The 20,266-nt window shown below is 40.1% G+C and overlaps 1 protein-coding gene across 3 annotated transcripts in view; it reads right to left on the reverse strand.

The window, feature by feature from the left end:
• Positions 1 to 20,266, reverse strand: part of TEKT3 (tektin 3) — a 34,593-nt gene that overhangs the window by 12,443 nt on the left and 1,884 nt on the right. For 2 of the 3 annotated variants that reach the window (XM_006939849.5, XM_003996304.6), the window contains exons 2-4: positions 11,547 to 12,152; positions 8,095 to 8,178; positions 2,905 to 2,975 (exon numbers count right to left, since the gene is read on the reverse strand). In XM_006939849.5, the coding sequence (XP_006939911.1) occupies positions 2,905 to 2,975; positions 8,095 to 8,178; positions 11,547 to 12,125 (734 nt within the window). In that variant the 5' untranslated portion in view covers positions 12,126 to 12,152. The remainder of the gene's footprint in view (positions 1 to 2,904; positions 2,976 to 8,094; positions 8,179 to 11,546; positions 12,153 to 20,266) is intronic. The other variant, XM_045044725.1, reaches the window with a different exon arrangement.

Genomic DNA, 20,266 nt, shown 5'->3' on the forward strand with positions numbered 1-20,266 from the left:
AGCCTGTGTTGGACGGACTAGACTAATCCCAGCTGCCTGTGCCTTTAGGTAAGTCAACCGACCTATCAGAGCAGATTCTTTTTCCGTAAAATGGAAATGAGGGTAGCAACATGCCAGTAGTCTGCATTTTGTGAATCCTAAAACAATTTGGGGAACTCTAAAACACATGCAAAAGTTGAAAGATGGGAGAGTTGCCTCCCCTTGCTATTTCTGCGTTCAGTCTCCTGCTTCAGGTTCTTCTGTTGAAACTCTAAGATTAAGGCCTTTCTGACTTGTGGTCAGATGGGACCAAGATGCCCCATAGCCTTCCTCTCTTGGGCTGACATGCCCTGGACTTCCTCTGACCTGATCTCAGAAACTCCCTTAGGAAGGTGTTAGAGGCAGCGTCCCATCAACCCATCTTATAACCCAAGATGGGAAAAATCCCGGCTGCCATATTGCTGCCTAATGACATTCCATTTTCAACTGAGATCCAAATTGAGGCTTTCGTTGTGTGTTCCAAAGCAAATAAAGTTACAAAACTCTCCTCCCATCACCTTTCCTGGACCAAGCCCAAAGACCATGTAGGCAACCCCACAAATCCTGGAGAAACCAACCCAGGAAATGAGGTAGACATTCTGCCCACTGTGTATGAAATGAAAGCCACGGTCTTTAAAGCATCGCTAACAAAGGTTCCAAACAAGTGCACATGTGGAGACACAACTTTCTGCAAAGGCCTGAACAGGGCCAGGAATGGCTGGGAATGAGACAATTTATAAACGAGACTGATAGGAAGATGTGGCTGTTCCACAGTAGAACAATCTGGGCAAGAAGCTCGAAGAACATGGAAGATGAGCTGCAAGGTTTTAGGTTATAAAGAAAACAGGATTGGGAACTGGACCTGGAGAAGAGAGAACAGACACGATTCTGTGAACCATGCTAAACTGTGGTTCTGTGATTCCCAGGGAACAGAAGCCAAGCAGTAATATCAGAACTGCACTGCCTTGTGGTTACAGCTCAGGAAAACTGCATATGGTCAACCAAACCATGTACAGTCAGTCATCCTTAACTAATCTTCTACCTCTCCTCAGTATTTCTGTACTAAAGAGCCTTTCCAATCAGAGAGAGAGAGAGAGAGAGAGAGAGAGAGAGAGAGCTCAGCCATCTAAATCTCGCCAAACTTCAGAGCATCAATCCTGATGGGCACAGTGAGCAAACAATACAGACAGTACGGATACCTCCATGACACTTAGGTATACCCTGTAGGCTATCCCACATTATCCTTGTTAACATCAATATAAGCAGAAGCAGCCTCTCCTTTGGATGACATATTCGATGCTGCTTTCCATGACCCATAACCAGATGAACATTAATTTTTCTAGTCATGTTAGGGAAGAGGCTCAACCAACGTGTTTTCTATGCTGACAGCTGTTTATCATTGCTTAAGACCTTCCTTGGATTATTATTCTCCCTTGCCCCAATCCCCACCATAAGTAGCAAATACCTCCTATCTGCTATTGCCAAGAAAAGAGGAATTTGTATTCTGGTAGAGTAGGATGGGCGAACAATTGTAATGCAATGGGAAGCCATCAGTGCTGTAATAGCACAACCAGAGCACTGGGGAGCATGTGCCAGGGACCATGGGAGATCAGGGAAGTCTGAGTCTTTAAGGAGTTATGGAAATCACCATTAAAGTGAGCCACAATTCATTACTTCTCCAACTGTTGGGCTGAATATATACCAGTCACTCTCTCATCAAAGAATGAAAGCCTGGGTTGAAAGAAATCTTAGCCATGTCTCCAAATTAGGGCAGAAATCCTTTCTTTAGCATCTTAAAATGATTTCTTTAGCTATGAACTCAAAGCAAGCACTCCAGGGCACGTGGCTGGCTCAGCCAGTTCCGGCCCAGGTCATGATCTCACAGTTTGAGTTCAAGCCCTGACTAGGGCTCTGCACTGACAACTCCAAGTCTGAAGCCCTTCCCCCACTGGTGTGCACATTCTCTCTCTCTCTCTCTCTCTCTCTCAAAAATAAATAGAAATTTAAAAAACCTCATTTCAACCTCCAAATAAAAATGTATATGGGAATGGAAGCTGGTGCAGCCACTCTGGAAAACAGTATAAAGTTTCCTCAAAAAACTAAAACTAGAACTACCCTACAACCCAGCAATTGCACTGCTAGGTATTTATCCAAGGGATACAGATGTGCTGTTTTGAAGGGACACATGCACCCCCGTGTTTATAGCAGCACTATCAACAATAGCCAAAGTATGGAAAGAGCCCAGATGTCCATCGATGGATGAATGCATAAAGAATGTGGTTGGTATATATATACAATGGAGTATTACTTGGCAATCAAAAAGAATGAAATCTTGCCATTTGCAACTACATGGATGGAACTGAAGGGTATTACGCTAAGTGAAATTAGTCAGTCAGAGAAAGACAAAACTCACATGACTTCACTCATATGAAGACTTTAAGAGACAAAACAGATGAACATAAGGGAAGGGAAACAAAAAGAATATAAAAACAAGGAGGGGGACAAAACAGAAGAGACTCATAAATATGGAGAACAAACAGAGGGTTACGGGAGGGGGTGTGGGAGGGGGGAGGGGCTAGATGGATCAGGGGCACTAAGGAATCTACTCCTGAAATCATTGTTGCACTAGATGCTAACTAACTTGAATGGAAATTAAAAAAAAATAAATTAAAAAAAATTTCTAAAAATGTAAAAAAAAAAACTTTAAAAAATAAAATAAAATAAAATAAAAATAAAATAAAAATGTATAGGTGCGCATGCACGTGTGTGTATGTGTATCCATCTACAACAAATCCTTACATAAGACGCTAAGAGAAATTTAAACAGGAGGCACAATAGCACAGTTTGGAGACGTGATTTTACGTTGTATATAGAGTTACAACTTACGCAAGTTGAGCGATGGCCTTATCCAAATGAAGCTTCATCCTTTCTTCACAGCACAGAATAGTGTCAACCTCCTATGGGATTAAAAAACAAAACACATTAACGTTTTTCATCATCAGGTACAACATCCAACAATGTGAGAACACATCAATAAAGGGCAACTTGGTTCCTGGGGGGGAAAAAAAAAGAAAGCGTCAAATAAAAACAAGAGAACAGTTTTTACATCCACTTAATTACCGACATCCCCTCATGATGCTGCAATCTAAACATGAGGATGAGAGTTTCCCTTTTCTGGGGCTACCGGAAAATTACATGAAGGAACTAGTCGGGACGGGGATAAAACTGTCGCATTTTTCTTTATTTTTATCTCTGGTCCTTAATCAAAACAATCAAACGGTACGTAAATACAGACATTCTGGTGAATTTAGCGCAGGCTTCTTTTATAATAACTATTCTTCAGAGATGATAAACTGGGGAGACAGAGGAACAGCCAATAAGGGACTTCCCTCTGGCGGGGCATGTAACCTCCAACAGACCCAGCTCTTTGGTCCAAATGGAAACTTGACCTCCACACCGGGAGGCCAGCCCTCCCTCAGCCCTGCTTGTGCCCTGCAGTTCAGTTCTCACACTCCTATAAACACCTTTGCAGCCTCTCTCCTTGTCCACGCGCATGGCATTCAGATGCCACCAGGATACATGCACTATTGCATAGCATGTGTTGTATCACAGATGTTTTAAATAAACATGTCTCGCTTCCCTCTGAAGATCGTGTTCACATAAGAAAACCCAGAAACCCAAGACAGCAGCAAGAAGACATTTCAGGGGTGCCTGGGTGGCTCAGTCTGTTAAGCACCCGACTTCGGCTCAGGTCATGATCTCACGGTTTGTGAGTTCAAGCCCCGCGTCGGGCTCTGTGCTGATGGCTCAGAGCCCGGAGCCTGCTTCGGATTCTGAGTCTCTCTCTCTCTCTCTGCCCCTCCCCCACTCAGGCTCTGTCTCTCTCTGTCTCAGAAATAAATTTAAAAAAAAAAATTAAAAAAAAAGAAGAGAGAGAGAAGACATTTCAAAAGCGCCCATGGTCATTGTTGCCACTACTTCAAGCACAGAGCGATCACACTACACGCACTTGTTTGTGGCCTGCCTTTTCACTGGAACCTTGAAAGTTTCCCCATGACATTAAACAATACCGTGATGAACACCCTCAGTCAATATTTGGACACCACCAAAGGGTATGCCTTTTGTCGAGGTTTTGACAAATACAGCCCAACTGCCCTTCACAGAAGCCGTGCCCCTGTATAACCACAAGTGAGGGTACACCTCATTACCTCACCTGTTATGCGGTCACCACCAGATCCTCTCCATTGTTCCCGGGGTGACAGGACCCCTCCCCCAAACAGCAAACGTGATGAAATTAATAGTTTGACTCACGTTTGCCCATTGTTTGGCTTTTTTCTTTTGTGAACCACCTGTGCCTCCACTTTTTCTGGGGCTTTTTTTCTTATTAATTTATATATTTAAAATGCAATCCTTTCCCATCACAGAAGTCATAACTGTATACATAAATACATATAGTATTAAAATATATGTATATTTTTAACCAGTTTGTCCCTTGCCTTTGTATTTTCACATAGTGGTTTCGATACATAGACAGTCGTGATTTCTATAATGTCAAATCTATTAAATATCCCCTTTTGGTCTCTGCCTTCATTAATTTGACTATAAAGGCCTTCTTCACTCCAATTTCAGTTACTACTCAACTATATAGTCTTCTTATTCTTTTTTTTAACGTTTATTTATTTTTGACAGAAAGAGAGAGAGAGGGAGAGAGAGGGCAAGTAGGGGAAGGGCAGAGAGAGAGGGAGACACAGAATCCAAAACAGGCTCCAGGCTCTGAACTGTCAGCACAGAGCCCGACGTGGGGTTCGAACTCACGAACCGTGAGATCGTGACCTGAGCCAAAGTCAGACGTTCAGTGGACTGAGCCACCTGGGCGGCCATTTTTTTCCCCTTAGACAGAGAAGACAGCACACAAGCAGGGGAGAGGGGCATAAGGAGAAAGAGAGAGGGTGGCCGGGGGGGGGGGGGGGGGAGAAGTGTTCATGGAATAGAGAATGCCTAAAACCAAAGACCTTTGGAACTGTCCCCAGTGTTAGTTTATATATTAATAGGTACTCAAAGGTTCATTTGGCTTTAACTAGGTCAAGGAGTTAGCCTGGCCTGGGAGGACCAAAAAGACGGTACCCTGATCGGTTCCCCAAGAGAAGACATTCTGGAAGAATTTGATGGCTATCACTGATTGAATGTGAGTCAGAGTCAACAGAATTCACGAGAAAATATGTCGAGGCACCCGCCTTCGCGAAAAGCAGGCCTTTTAAGACTACTTCTTGTCTTTGCCAGGGCTTATTTAATTATTCTAAAAAGGTAGAGTCGTGCTGGTAAAAAGAGAAGATATGCTAATATTACCACTTGGAGTAAGATATGGGTGCCCTCGTTACTCGAATGGCAATGACCAAGGTACCCCTCAACTGATGAACCATTGTTCTAGCTGCAGATTTCGTTATCTGGATATAAAGCAGCCTCTGCTACTGGTCTAGACAACATTATCGTTCTCGAACTGGGAAGGGACTTGTGACTCTACTATATATTCAGGATACTCTATTCCTGATCACTCGTGTGCAGCAGTTGGGGTCTGTGGCTTTTACAAAGTAGATTGTGTGGCCTCTCTGTAGTGGCCAAATTTCCCTGAGTTTCTTATTTCCACTCATATTTCTTTCAGAGAATTGGGCAGTCTTCTGCTTACGACCCTTCACGGCAAGAGATCACTAAAAATAATTTAATACACTGTTAAAAGGAACCCTGATAACTTGCGAGGATGCCATTACTGATGGCCAGGCTGTTAGCTAGTCCAATTGCCCTTCTTACCAAGGATTCGTCTTTTACCAAGGACCAGTCACGGAAGGAGGACCAGTAGGGAGAACGGAATGGGAGGGAGAGGGGTGGGAATCAAATCAGAGGAATAATTTACAAGAGCTACAGACTGACTACAAAGGGTGAAGACGGTCAAGCGATGAGAACCTGGAGAACTGTGGCGCCGAAACTAGGAAGGGAGAGACTGGAGGCATCAGGGTAGAAGAAAAGTACACTTTTAAGCTTCATAAATAGGAGCCAAAAAAAGAGGTGGGGGAGGGGTGACAGGGTTATAACCCCAACAGAAATACATTTCTGGGACTTAGGGACACAGGACTAAGGCATAATAGAGAATCTGGCCAAAAAAAAAAAAAAAAAAAAAAAAAAAGATGAGGAAGGGCTCGAGGCACATCGTGGCTGACATCTAAAGGAATAGCAGAGGGGCGCCTGGGTGGCGCAGTCGGTTAAGCGTCCGACTTCAGCCAGGTCACGATCTCACGGTCCGTGAGTTCGAGCCCCGCGTCGGGCTCTGGGCTGATGGCTCAGAGCCTGGAGCCTGTTTCCGATTCTGTGTCTCCCTCTCTCTCTGCCCCTCCCCCGTTCATGCTCTATCTCTGTCTGTCCCAAAAATAAACGTTAAAGGAATAGCAGAGATCTTCTGCGGGTAAGTCTGGGAAGTGAAGGCCGAAGAACTCAGAACTAAATCACATTTAATTGGTGGAAGGTTTGGAATATATATATATTATATATATATATGAATATATATATGAATATATATATTGAAATATATATATAAGGTTTGGAATATATATATATATGAATATATATATTGAAATATATATATAAGGTTTGGAATATATATATATGAATATATATATTGAAATATATATATAAGGTTTGGAATATATATATATGAATATATATTGAAATATATATATAAGGTTTGGAATATATATATAAGGTTTGGAATATATATATGAATATATATATTGAAATATATATATAAGGCTTGGAATATATATATATTATATATATTATATATATGAATATATATATATTGAAATATATATATATATCTATCTCAGCTTCTAGATGGCAATTTGGCTATATATCAAAACTTCCCAAATGCATATGCCTTTTAACACATCGATTACGTCTCTTGAAATGTGTTCTAAGGAAATAATCAGAAAAAATACAGTTATCAATAATAGTATTTTTGTACACTGCAGTGTTATTAAAATAGCAAAAAAATGGGGGGGAGTGAGAAAGGGTGACAACTTCACTATTCAAAAAGAGAGGATTGATTTTTTTTTTTTTTAATGATAGCACCTTGACATTGTGGAACCCAATGCAACCCTTGAAATCACACCTTCATGTATATCTAATGCTATGGGAAAATGACCCCAATAGAATTCTTAATTAAATAAAGCACTTTGGGAAGGGAAGGATAACTAGGCAGAGCACACAGGAGTCTTAGGGAAGTGAAAATACCATATACATCAATGATGGATATGTTATGATACCTTTGTCCAAACCCACGGAATCTACACCACCAAGAGTGAACCCTAAGGGTAAAACTGGACTTTGGATGTTAATGATGGACCAGTGTAGGCTTGTCAATTGTAACAAAGGTACCACTCTGGTGGGGGGGGTGTTACTAATGGGCGGAGGCTGTGCCCGGATGGGGACAGGAGCTAATTGAGATATCTCTATGCCTTGCCCTCAATTTTGCTGTGAACCTCAAACTGCTCTTAAAAAATTAAGTCTTTGAAAAGAACGATGGTGCCTTCCCTACAACCATATCTAAGAATAAACATCATTGAGCATTTATCCAGAAAAACAACGCACCGCAATTCAAATTGTGTACACAGTATCATTCGAATCTTGAAGACCTGTTGGTGTGTCTTTAAGTTGGGTGGTGTCTAAGTATGACTAACAAAAAGAAATTCTCTGAAATTCTCTGGATGAACTGAAATTCTCCAAAATTAAAGGTGATTTCTGTCCGGCTGAACTTCAGATGATGTTTTTTATCTTTCTTTATCCTATACTGTATCTTTCAAACTCTCTTACATCTATTGAACATCTAATGAACATATAATGAACATCTATTACATGTATAACCAAAAAAAAAAAAAGGCGTCTTTTGTAAATGCTATAAACATTTGGATACTATAATTTCTTACTTATAAATGGCTTCATGTAATATCATTTTTTGTTTGTTTCTATACATTAAGGACATGTTTACAACTACATTTCTCCTCACTGGTGCATTTCCCCCATATTTACCGTCAGTAGTTGGGTTTCCACATCGTCATGAACCAGATCAATTCCCATTCTCTTCTCTCGATGAAATAGACATTCTCGGGCTACCTACAGATACACGAAGAACAGAAAGCACTAATCCAAACTGACTAAAATCAGTGACCAGCAGCTCTAAGGACCTATTTCTAAAACAAGTCAGTGGATACTCCCAATACCAATTTTTCAAGCCATTTTCTTGGAAATCTAGTGTGAGACCCACCATGACAACTAAGAAACTCCCTACTGCTAGTTAAGAGATAGAGTTAGCTCTTCACATCAGTGTGAAAAAAACTCTAATTTGGAAAGTTGACAAAATAAAGCACATGACATTTACATGATTCCCACAAATTAGCATCTGAGAAAACTACTTAGCATTAAGTCTTCTACAGAAATAGTTCGACAACCTGAAACATAGTTTTCAAGATATTATTTCCACATATTTTCGACTGAGGGTGAGGAAGAAACAAATTATTACCTTTAAAGATGCCAAAATATTTGTGTAGCCAAAAATCTTAATGATTATTTTTCAAGTTCCATTTATTGTTTCCTAATTACGAAAATAATGTGCCTTGTCCATTAAAGAGAAAAAATATAGAAAAGTAGGAAATGGTCTAACTATATTCCTATCACTGTTTTGTTTGTTGTTTTTAATTAAAAAAAAAAGGTTATGAGGCACCTGGGTGGCTTCGTCAGTTAAGCGTCCGACTTCGGCTCAGGTCACAATCTCATCACTTGTGAGTTTGAGCCCCGCATCGGGCTCTGAGCTGACAGCTCGGAGCCTGGAGCCCGCTTCGGATTCTGTCTCCCTCTCTTTCTGCCCCTCCCCCGTTCACAGTCTGTCTCTCTCTGTCTCTGAAAACTGAATAAAAGTTTAAAAACAATTTTTTAAAAAAGGTTATAATGTCCTTACAATTTTAGAGTATGCTTTTTAGGATTGACATTAAATGGTAGGCTCCGGTCATAAAATATTCTTCGAGACAAAGTAGGTTAATGACTCCAGTGGAAAACAGCTTGGATTGCTAACAATAAATTATGTATGAAAGAACATTATGTAAATGTTAAAATACTCTTTTCCAAAGACTATTTCTTGACATGGAACAACTGTATAATCTTAATCTTTTAAGCATAAAATATAATAGCATGTATACTGTAATCTGGACATAGTGTCACTGAACAAAATCTTTCAGTGAATGTATATTTTTTAATAGGAAAAGTCACATTTACTAGAAGATGGATTAAGGGGTTGAGAGGAACGCTGATGACTCTAATGTGTATCCCTAACCTGCTTTTCATAAGTTTCTACTAACCCACAGTCTATTAGGACTCTACTAATCTTAGCAGCCACATAGAAAGGTATCGATCTCCCGTACTTTGGCCAACTCTAGATGTCATCAGTTTTCATTGTTGCAGATATGATAGGCCAAAGATGGATACACCATTGATTTAATTTTCATTTTTATCCCTGAATTTTAACTTTTTTTTTTAATGTTTTATTTATTTTTGAGACAAAGAGACAGACAGCATGAGCAGGGGAGGGGCAGAGAGAGAGGGAGACACAGAATCCGAAGCAGGCTCCAGGCTCTGAGCTGTCAGCACAGAGCCTGACGCGGGGCTCGAACTCATGAACTGTGAGATCATGACGGGAGCCAAAGTCGGATGCTCAACCGACTGAGCCACCCAGGCGCCCCAACTTTTTTGCTCATATTAGTTGATCATCTGGGTTTTCCCTTCTGAGATGTACCTGTTCATGTGATTAACTCTAATCTTAAATTTTTCTTAATGTTTTTTTATTTTCGAGAGAGGGACAGAGAGCACGAGCAGGGGAGGGGCAGAGAGAGAGGGAGACACAGAATCTGAGGCAGGCTCCAGGCTCTGAGCTATCAGCACAGAGCCCAACATGGGGCTCGAACCCACGAACTGTGAGATCATGACGTGAGCCCAAGTCAGACGCCCAGCAAACACTAATCTTAATCAAGACCTTCTCACACTGTGCTGATAGTAAACGTTCTAGCACACAGGAACATCTGGACAAAAATTGTATAAAAAAAAATATTCAAATTAGGCCCATCTCACTGAAAGGATTACTACTGAAAGGAAGAAACTGAATGTGCTCTGGAAATTCAGAGCGTAAGTGGCTGTCACTTCAAGGATACTCTGAAGGTCAGGTGGGATGCAGAACAGACCAGGAATCCTCACAATGAGCCAGAGCGTGAAGAAAGTATGGAAGGGCTTCCGATCTTCAAAAAACATTTCATGACAAGTGAATTTAAAAGGACATCGTTCGTGCACCGTCACTCTTTCTTGGGATTTCTGGTGGTTGTGCGTGTTTGTGCGTACTTGTGTTTGGTGGGGGTACCGGGGAGGGGGGGGCAAGATAAGAAGTAACAATGTGAAGAGGTCTCCAACAAATTCTTCAACCCACTAGACTTCTGGCTCCTTAATTCTCTAAACCCTTCTGCCACAGATGTCATAACAAAGACCTCCTGCAAATGCTCATCACATGGGAAATGAGTCATACAAGCGTGAAGAAAAATGGTGTTAGCTTCATCAGTATATATACACCTCCAGAAATAATTTCTGTAACTTACGCATCTTCAAATACAGAATGTCTCCTTTCAATGGTTGGGGGGGCGCATAGAATGAGCTTGGAGGGGGGCCCCCCATCACACATTCGGGGGTGAGAGGTAACCAGAGGCCAGCAACAAATTAAAACGCTGCCCCCACGATCACCAGAACTGGCTTGACCTCAGGCCCATTTCTCTATTCAGTCAAACTCATTCTATCTCCTAAGATGGTCTCCTTGAACATTTTCCACTGTGCCCTCAAAAGGAATCAGCATACGCACGGGAGGCCTTTCACGAGACAGATTGAAAGAACGGTACTTTTTTTCCTCCAATAATGGGACAGCAATGACCAAGCAGCCTATTTAACAGATGGGAAGATGGCATTCTCACCATAAAACGTTGTGTGTCTTAAGAATGTCCCTCAGGGCGCCTGGGTGGCTCAGTCGGTTACGCGCCGACTCTTGATTTCGGCTCAGGTCATGATCTCATGGTTCGTGAGTTTGAGTCTTGAGTAGGGCTCTGCACTGATGGTGTAGAGCCTGCTTGGGATTCTCTGTCTCCGTCTGTCTGCCCCTTCCCTGCTCATGTTCACTCTCTCTCCCTCAAAAATTAAAAAAAAAAAAAAAAAGAATATGTCTCTAATTAGCCTCCTTTGCTTTGCATTCAGAATTCTTTCTATTTAAATGGTTGTTCTGTATGAAACTCGTAACGGTTTTACCAATGGTGAAATTAATTACAGATGCATTGATAGGAGGTTGGCTTCTACAGGTGAAGGGAAACATAACTCAATAGGTAATAACCTCAGTAATTCAACCAGTGGGTTACAATCATACAAATACGTAGTGTTTTTTCATCAAAAGGTCTTATATTTACCTGAAGAGGGGCTTCTGTCTCCATCAAGGCCCTCTCCAATTTTTTCTTAACATCAGTGAGTGCATTTGTCTCTCCAATCATTGCGTCCAACTCATGAGTGATCTCAGATTTCCAAAATCCTATGTCATTGACTCGTTCTCCCAAATTTTGCGTGGAGTCTGCCTGAGTTTTTCTTGTGTGTTGATACTTGTCTTGAATCAGGCGAGACGTATCTACCCTTAGCCTCTCGGCATTATGTCGGGAAGTGTCGGATTCGAGATAGTTGGTTAGATTGGACCTATACCAGTCATCAGGAGTATACCTTGTGAAGAGAGTGGTTCGGTTGGAAACAAAGGGAAGCATGGTATTGTCGCACCCCTTCTGAGATCTGGTGCAGTACGGGCCCAAGGTTGGTGAGTTGGAGGCTACTTTGTAGTACGTGCTTGGCCTCCAAGGAAGGCTCAAGGGATGGGTCACATTGTTGTGGGGGAAGCGGTCCCTGTAGCTGGATGCCAGAGTACCGACGGCTGGTAGAAAATTGGTTGGTGTTGGTTTAGGATGGGCGTAAGTTGCCGTTAACGTAGAACCTAGAGGCTCCATGATGCTCAGACGGTTTGTAAATCTCTCCTGTTTAAAGGGCGGGGGGGGGGGGGGTAACATAAAAATAGACAGTCACATAAATTCATCTTTGGTGAAAATTTAAAAATTAAACGCCACATTTGGCTTAGTTTTAGTAGCAGCGCTCCCTAACATATTAGGTGTCTGTTCTAATTCGATAGCCACCTTTACCGGTGATAATATGCTCCAAAAGGATTTTTTCCCATCTCTGTTTCTAGAATACACTAAAATCACAGTTTTTAGATGAGCCATCTGAGTTGCTGAATTTTTTTTTTAATTATGATTTAAATTTATTGTCTTGTAACAAACCGACATGAAGAGCCTGAAATACGCGTTTTAACAGACAGGGATTCAAATCTTGGCTCTGCTGTTTGCTAGCTGTGAGGCACTGGGCAAGTTACTGAAACTCTCGGTGCCTCAATTTCCTCATCTCTAAATTGGGAATAATAATAGCGCTTAATTCTCTGGACTGTTAGGAGAGGTGTTAATAACAAGGGGTTGCCTGGCAGAATCCCCCACACCAAGCGATCCTAAATGAGCACACGGTTTGGGTAACAACCGTGTGCTTGCTTTGCAAACACAGCTCAAGGCAGGTGCCTAGCTCCCTTTCCCTGGCAACTTGCCACCTCGAGGCACCTCCAGTATAGACATTCTAGGGCAATTGTGAAGCCCAAGCAAGACGATGCTAAGTATTTGGATTGCTTAGCACAGTTCTGGGCACAAATTCAATGTTCGATAAATGTTAGCTTTTTCAACTACCAATACAAAAGAGTATATAAAGTAAAAGGTAAATATCCATCCATCCCCCCAAGTAGACATTGAATGGTTCATTAATAGTTGTCTCTTTCCAGATTTTTCCTATTCATATGCCAACATATGTATCATTTTTTTTAATGTTTATTTTTGAGAGAGAGAGAGAGCGTGCGTGTGAGCAGGGGAGGGGCAGAGAGAGAGAAGGAAACAGAGAATCAGAAGCAGGCTCCAGGCTCCGAGCTGTCAGCACAGAGCCCGACCCGGGGCTCGAACTCACAGAGGGCGAGATCATGACCTGAGCCGGAGTCGGATGCTTAACTGACCCAGCCACCCAGGCGCCCCACCACCTGCATCGTTTTTAAAGCTACTTTAAACCTGCATCTACTTATATCCCATTTGTACATACGAACAGAGCTTTTTAAATTTTTTTTAACGTTTATTTTTGAGACAGAGAGAGACAGAGCATGAACGGGGGAGGGGCAGAGAGAGAGGGAGACACAGAATCGGAAGCAGGCTCCAGGCTCTGAGCCATCAGCCCAGAGCCCGATGCGGGGCTCGAACTCACGGACCATGAGATCGTGACCTGAGCTGAAGTCGGACACTTAACCGACTGAGCCACCCAGGCGCCCCCTTTTTTTTTTAATTTTTTTTTAACGTTTACTTATTTTTGAGACAGAGAGAGACAGAGCATGAACGGGGGAGGGGCAGAGAGAGAGAGTGAGACACAGAATCGGAAGCAGGTTCTAGGCTCTGAGCCATCAGCCCAGAGCCTGATGCTGAACAGAGCTTTTTAAATACAAATATTGAATTACCTTAATCATTTTATGTATCATTTAGAGCACACATGTTTAAAAATATATGTTTCTGACTTCTCTCCCTCTTAGAACATAGAGCTCCACTTCCTCCTGCTTACCCCTTGAAAAGTATTCTATTGTTTTGATCGTTATTAGTCCAGAAAGGCAAGATGCCGTAGTCTGTGACATACTTTCCAGCACCTAAATGTCATTCTACTTGGGGGTCAGTGTCTATGGACCCATTTACTAAAAAGGAAAAATAAATCAGATCCAATTCCATACCTGTCTTGGGAAAAAAAAAATATTTGATGATTATTTCAATAGCTATGTCTTGAGGCCTTTGGCCCCCAAACCACAAAATTATCTATTTGTAGAATTGTGGTCAAATCAAAATGTACTCGTTCCACACGTGGTGAAACAGCTGCCCACTGCCAGTGGTGGTGGCCCACACAACCCTACCTTCCTGACTTTTTCCCAATTCTTCCCTCCCTCGGTGCCCAAACACCTTGTACTGGCCAAGCCTAGAAGCATGATGGTGAAAAAGAAACCTTAATAATCAGTCACATCTCTTCACCTCCGTTTGAAAGCTAAACGCTGTTTTTCGGAAGAGCAAATTCAGAGCAACTCGAGCCCTTCGGGTCCCCATGGCTACTTTCAGTTCTAAACTCTTCTCCAGTCAAATCTAGAAATAATCTTGTCGTCTTGCCTTCAGCAAGAAGCTTCAAGCAGGCACTGGACCCCTCTTACTTGGATTTTCTTAATTCTTGACAATCAAAGCTAGCGACTCCCTTGGTCCTTCAACCGAGGAATTCCAAGCGTAGAATTACCACATATGTTTGCCCAGCACCTATTATGTTGAGGTCCTGAGGCATCTAAACCCATGTTTGTCAAACCATGAGTCATCTACTCTGAGTGGTAATTTTTGAAATGCTGAGGTTCATACCCCAGAGGAGACGTACGGATGAAGAAATTCAATATAGTTTACACATGTTTCCAGTGCTATATTTTTAAATTAGGGATGGGACATAATTTAAAAATCTGGAATCTGATGCCTAAAGCTCAATTGTTTAATGTTCACAGATGTAGAGCTCCTCGTGGGTGGCAGTAAGTTTCACACGGAGACACAATATTCTACATGATACACAATGTTCTATACAGTCACACAACAGAAGTTCTAGCTCCAGTCAGCCATCTCAAAAGTCATTCAGGAGGACCAACCAAAAGACGACAGCATGGCAACATCTTCTATTTCGAGTCATTATTGGTCAAAGAAACTGAGAGTGTCATGGCCTAAGCAATATTTAAAAATTCAAAATAGACCTTCGCCTCCGACCATGATAGAGTAATAAAGACTGGACTTAGGCTCTTACATCTAAAAAACTAGACCAAATCTATGAAACACCTGTTTTCAGATACTGGACAATAAGCAGCACGAGGCTCTGATTCCTGAGAGAAGAGAAACAAATAAGGCAAGCCTTCTGATTGTCCTGGCGTTCTGCCTGGAGGCAACTTCCAGATTAAGGGAAAAACAGATGAAAACGGATCAGAGCCTGTCAACATGCGTGAGTCGAGGAGGAGATCAGAACTTTGAGAAGCTGACACGGCTGGAAGTTGTGAAGCAGGATTCCAGAATAAGTCAAGCTCCCTAAGTCTACGTAGGCATCCGCTTGAGTTTTTGCTGAGCAACAGGCTGTACATACATCAAGGGGCGCTCCACAAACTTTGGCAAAGAAGGATGCCAGGGTTGTTACTGAACAATTTCTAGAGGTCACAGAGGGTGGAGAGACATTGTGAACTCAGACCAATCAGAGTGGAGAGTTGCTGATGATAATCTGGAGCATTCCATGGAGACCCCGAGGAGTCACACGTTAGAGATGAGGCTGACCCATCTCTGGAATGAAAGTACTGAAGAGTCATTCTAGCAAAGCTTAAAAAGAGGCCTCAAGGGGCGCCTGGGTGGCACAGTCGGTTAAGCGTCCGACTTCAGCCAGGTCACGATCTCGCGGTCCGGGAGTTCGAGCCCCGCGTCAGGCTCTGGGCTGATGGCTCGGAGCCTGGAGCCTGTTTCCGATTCTGTGTCTCCCTCTCTCTCTGCCCCTCCCCCGTTCATGCTCCGTCTCTCTCTGTCCCAAAAATAAATAAAAAACGTTGAAAAAAAAATTTTTTTTTAAAAAAGAGGCCTCAAAGGGATCAAATTAATCTGCAAGTAATTTGATTGCCTGATGACATCAAGACATTCGTGTATGTAACCTAACAATGTCCAGCATTGAATCAAAATTACCAAACATGCCAAGTAGCAGAAAAAATGTGACATATGATTAGGAAAAAAAAAATCAGTCAACAGGAAAGATGTGGTAGAACAAGCAAACAACATGGAAGTAGTTAAAGGAAAACAAGAACGTAATGAAGAGAGACGTGGAGGATTTTTAAAAGAACCAAATGTAACTTTAGGAATAAAACATAAAATACGTTCTTATACAGTATATACTTGAACAATTCCACTAGATGGGATTAACAGCAAATTAGACATTGTCTAGTTAGTGAGTTCAAATCTAATCAAACCAAAGTACAGGCTTTTTAACTTAGAGAGAGAGAGAGAATCTTCAGGAACATAGGCATATCATCAAGTGTTAGACTAAATCATGTACTTGGGAATGTCATATAGAAAGGGGAGACAGAAAAAACATTTGAAGAAATAATGGCTGTATATTTTCCAAATTTGATGAAAACTATAAATTCCCAGGTCCAAGAAGCTCTAAACACTCCAAGAGGGTAAACACACCCTATACACATGCACACAGATGCACACACAACACTACCATCATAATCGCCACACCCACCATCACCTCAAAGATCATCATAATCAAATTGCTGAAAATCAGCAATAAAGAGAAAAACTCGAATCAGAGCAAAAAGACACACTACAAAGACATGAACAAAGGTAAGCATTAGTGCAAAATTCTTGTCAAAAACTATGCAAGCCAGAAGACAATCGAACAACATCTTTAAGTGGCTGGGAGAAAGTGTAGGCCTACAACTGTATATCCAGTGAAAGCATCCTTCAAAGATGAAGGTGGAATAAAATTTTTCCATGAAAACAAAAGCCAAGGGCATTGATCATCAGCAGAACTGCACCAAAAGAACTGTTAAAAGAAATTCCTCAGGCAAAACGAAATGATACCAGATAGAGACTTGGATCTACACAAAGAAATAAAGTATCGGAAATGGTAAGTATGTGTGCTAATATAAAAGATATCCTTTTGTAACTTTTAAATTTCTTTAAAAGATGGTTGTGTAAAGTGAAATAACAAAAAATTACTGTGGGGTTTATAACAAAAATAGAAGTAAATTATATGGTCATAATAGCACAAATGATGGAGAGCTGAAATGGAAATGTCTTATTGCAAGGGTCATAACTAAAATGGAATAATGTTATTTAAACATGTACTTCAATAAGTTTAAGATACAGATTGTAAAATTTAAAGCATCAGTTCCCAAGATATGTCCCAAGAACCCACAGACTTGCTTGAAACTTTCTCAGGGATGACAAGGTCAAAATTGTTTTCATAGTAAATACTCAGGTGCTATTTTCTTTTTTCACTCTCATTCTCTCACAAGATTTACAATGGAGTTTTCCAGAAGTGATGTGATATGTGATATCACAACAGACTGAATACAGTAGACAGGAGAACCCAGCTTCTAAGACAGAGATCAAAGAACTTTGCCAAAAATGTAAAACAATGCTACTCTTCTCACCAGATGATCTTTGTTCCAGAAACATAGCTTTTTAATAAAACATATTATTTACGTTACTCTATCATGAGTTGTATACTTATTTTTTTAATAATATTTTTAACTTTTCAATTTAATTTCTAATATAGTAAATATAAATAGGTGCGATCCACATAAACTAAAGCTCTTTGAGGTCCTCACCATGAGATTATTTGAGTATAAAGGGGTCCTGACCTGGAACACTCTCTAAGAAAGAAATAGAACAGAGTTAAAACTAATCAGCTAATAAGATAGGGGGGAAATGGAAGACTTAAAAAGATGCATAATTAATCCAAGAGAAAAGAGACAAAAATAAGACAAAGAGAAAACAAATAGCAAGATGGTAAGCAAAAAACCCCACCACACTGATAATTATATTCACAATAAATAGTTTAAACAATCAAATTAAAAGGCACAGATTCTTAAGCTGGTTTTTATCAAGCAATATTGAACTATATGCTTGCTCAAAAAAAAAAACCACTTTAAATATAAAACACAGATAAGTTAAAAATAAAAGTATAGAAAAAGATGCAATGTAAACAAATCAAAAGAATTCTGAGGTGGCTATATTAATAACAAACCAAGCAGACTTCAGAACAGTAGATATTATCACAAATAAAGAGAGAAATAAGGAGAAAAGGATTAATCAAAGAGATGTAACGATCTTCAATGTCTATGCAACCATCAATAAAATTTTAAACACATAAAGCAAAAACTGGCAGAACTAAAATGAGAAATAGATCCACAGCTATGGTCAGATATTTCAACACTCAACTGTTAGTAATTGTTAGAAAAAATAGAAAATTGGTTGATAAATAAGTTATTTGGACCGTATAACTAACTGGACATAATTTGCCTCTATAGAACACACCATTCAAAGCAGCAGATTCTTTGTATCTACATGAAATGATAGATATTAACCAAATATTGTGGTAATCATTTCACAACACATGTAAGTTAAGACATTATGCTGTATACCTTAAACTTATATAGTGCTATATTTATTTCAATTTGGCTCAGTAAAACTGAAAGAAAAAATATCTTTAAACAGCAGATTACATACTATATCCAACTGCACAGAATATTCGCCAAGGTAGACCATATACTGACCATTGAACAAGTTCTCAATAAACATAAAATACTGAAATGATACAGAATATGTTCTCTGACCATATCAAACTAAATTAGAAATCCAGAATAGAAAGATATTTGGAAATTTCTCAAATCGTAGGAAATTAACACACTTCTACTTATCCTCTAGGTCAGTGAAGAAATCGCATGGGGAACTAGAAAATATTTTGAACTGAATGAGAATAAAAACAGAGCACGTCAAAATTGTGAGATTCAGCTTAAACAGTGTTTAGTGATTTTTCAGTGATTATTCTAGAAAATAAGAATTAGCTAAAATCAGTGCTCTCCACTTTATTCTTAATAGTGGGGTGGGAAGGATGGAAGCAAAGTAAAGCCAAAGTAGAGGGAAAGAAATAATAAGAAGAGAACAATCAATGAACTAGAAAACAGACAAACAGAAAAACAAAAGCAGTGAAATTCTAACAATAAAATGGATAAACCTCTCACCAGACTGATCAGGATAAAAAGAGATGAAAAATTACCAATATCAAGAATGAAAAAGAGGTATTGCCATACACCCTGCCCACATTAGACCATTAATAAAGCAATGTTACTAACAACTTTATGCCAAGGAATTTGGCAACAGAGATGAAATGGACAAAATTCTTTAAACATACAAACAACCAAAACTGACTAAAGAGGAAACTGATCACCTGAATAGCCCTCTGGTAGTTAAAGGAGCTCCATCTATAGTTTAAAATCTTTCCTCAAATAAAACCTCATACCTAGATGGATTTGTGGATGGATTCTACCAAACTTTTAAGGAGGGAATAATATCTCAGTTTTTAAAAAGCCTATAGCTTACTTTGATGATGTGCCTTTGACAACATTTAAATCTCTAAATTCTAACTCAGGCACATCTTAACAGGGCTCGTGCAGCACATACTAAGATAATCAGCTGATGCTATAAATGTCTCCTATTTGCAAGTAAACCGAGCAAATTCTTTGGAAAAATGACCGAAAATAGCTGTGGAAAAATTCAGACTCTAAATTATGCGATTGTTTTTTTTTTTTATTATACTTTTAGGCATGACCGAAAAACATTTTAAGAAATGAAGTCAAATACAGTGTTTGACTATATTTATTTAATGTGGAGGCAATAGTTATTTACCTACTGGGGAAAAAAATGCTATAATTGTCTCCTATAAATATTAACATGCCAAAAATACAATCAATCACACAAAGATTGTTAAGTACTGGGAGGCTCTGCTGACAATCCAAAAGATGACCTTCGGTTGGATAAACATATTTTATTAGCATATTTAGGGAAGGCTTTAAACTCATAAATATTTTAAGGTATAAAAACCTATAGATCATCTTCTGCAGAAGATATGACAAGTAGAGTGGGTGTCCATGACTTGCTTCACACTCTGCCTCAGATCAGTGACCAAGATAGGCTTGAAATAATCACATACAGTCCCCCTTAGCCCCCTTGGTCATAGCCGTCTCATGACTGCCAGTTTCAAACTGGAACACAAAGAAAACGTTGCCCCCAATACATTAATGAGCAGCAGCATTTTAAAAAATTGTATCAGATTTCAGCATTAAAGCAGTTTCTTTTTAAGCAGATGTTAAACAAGGCAGGAAAAGCGAAATAATCTCTTTCTTCCAAAAAAAAAAAAAATGTTGAATAAGGCACTCCCGTCACCGAGAGTGGAAATATACGTGAGCATA

The sequence above is a fragment of the Felis catus genome, chromosome E1 (assembly GCF_018350175.1).
Source record: "Felis catus isolate Fca126 chromosome E1, F.catus_Fca126_mat1.0, whole genome shotgun sequence".
In the NCBI taxonomy this organism is placed as follows: Eukaryota; Metazoa; Chordata; class Mammalia; order Carnivora; family Felidae; genus Felis; species Felis catus.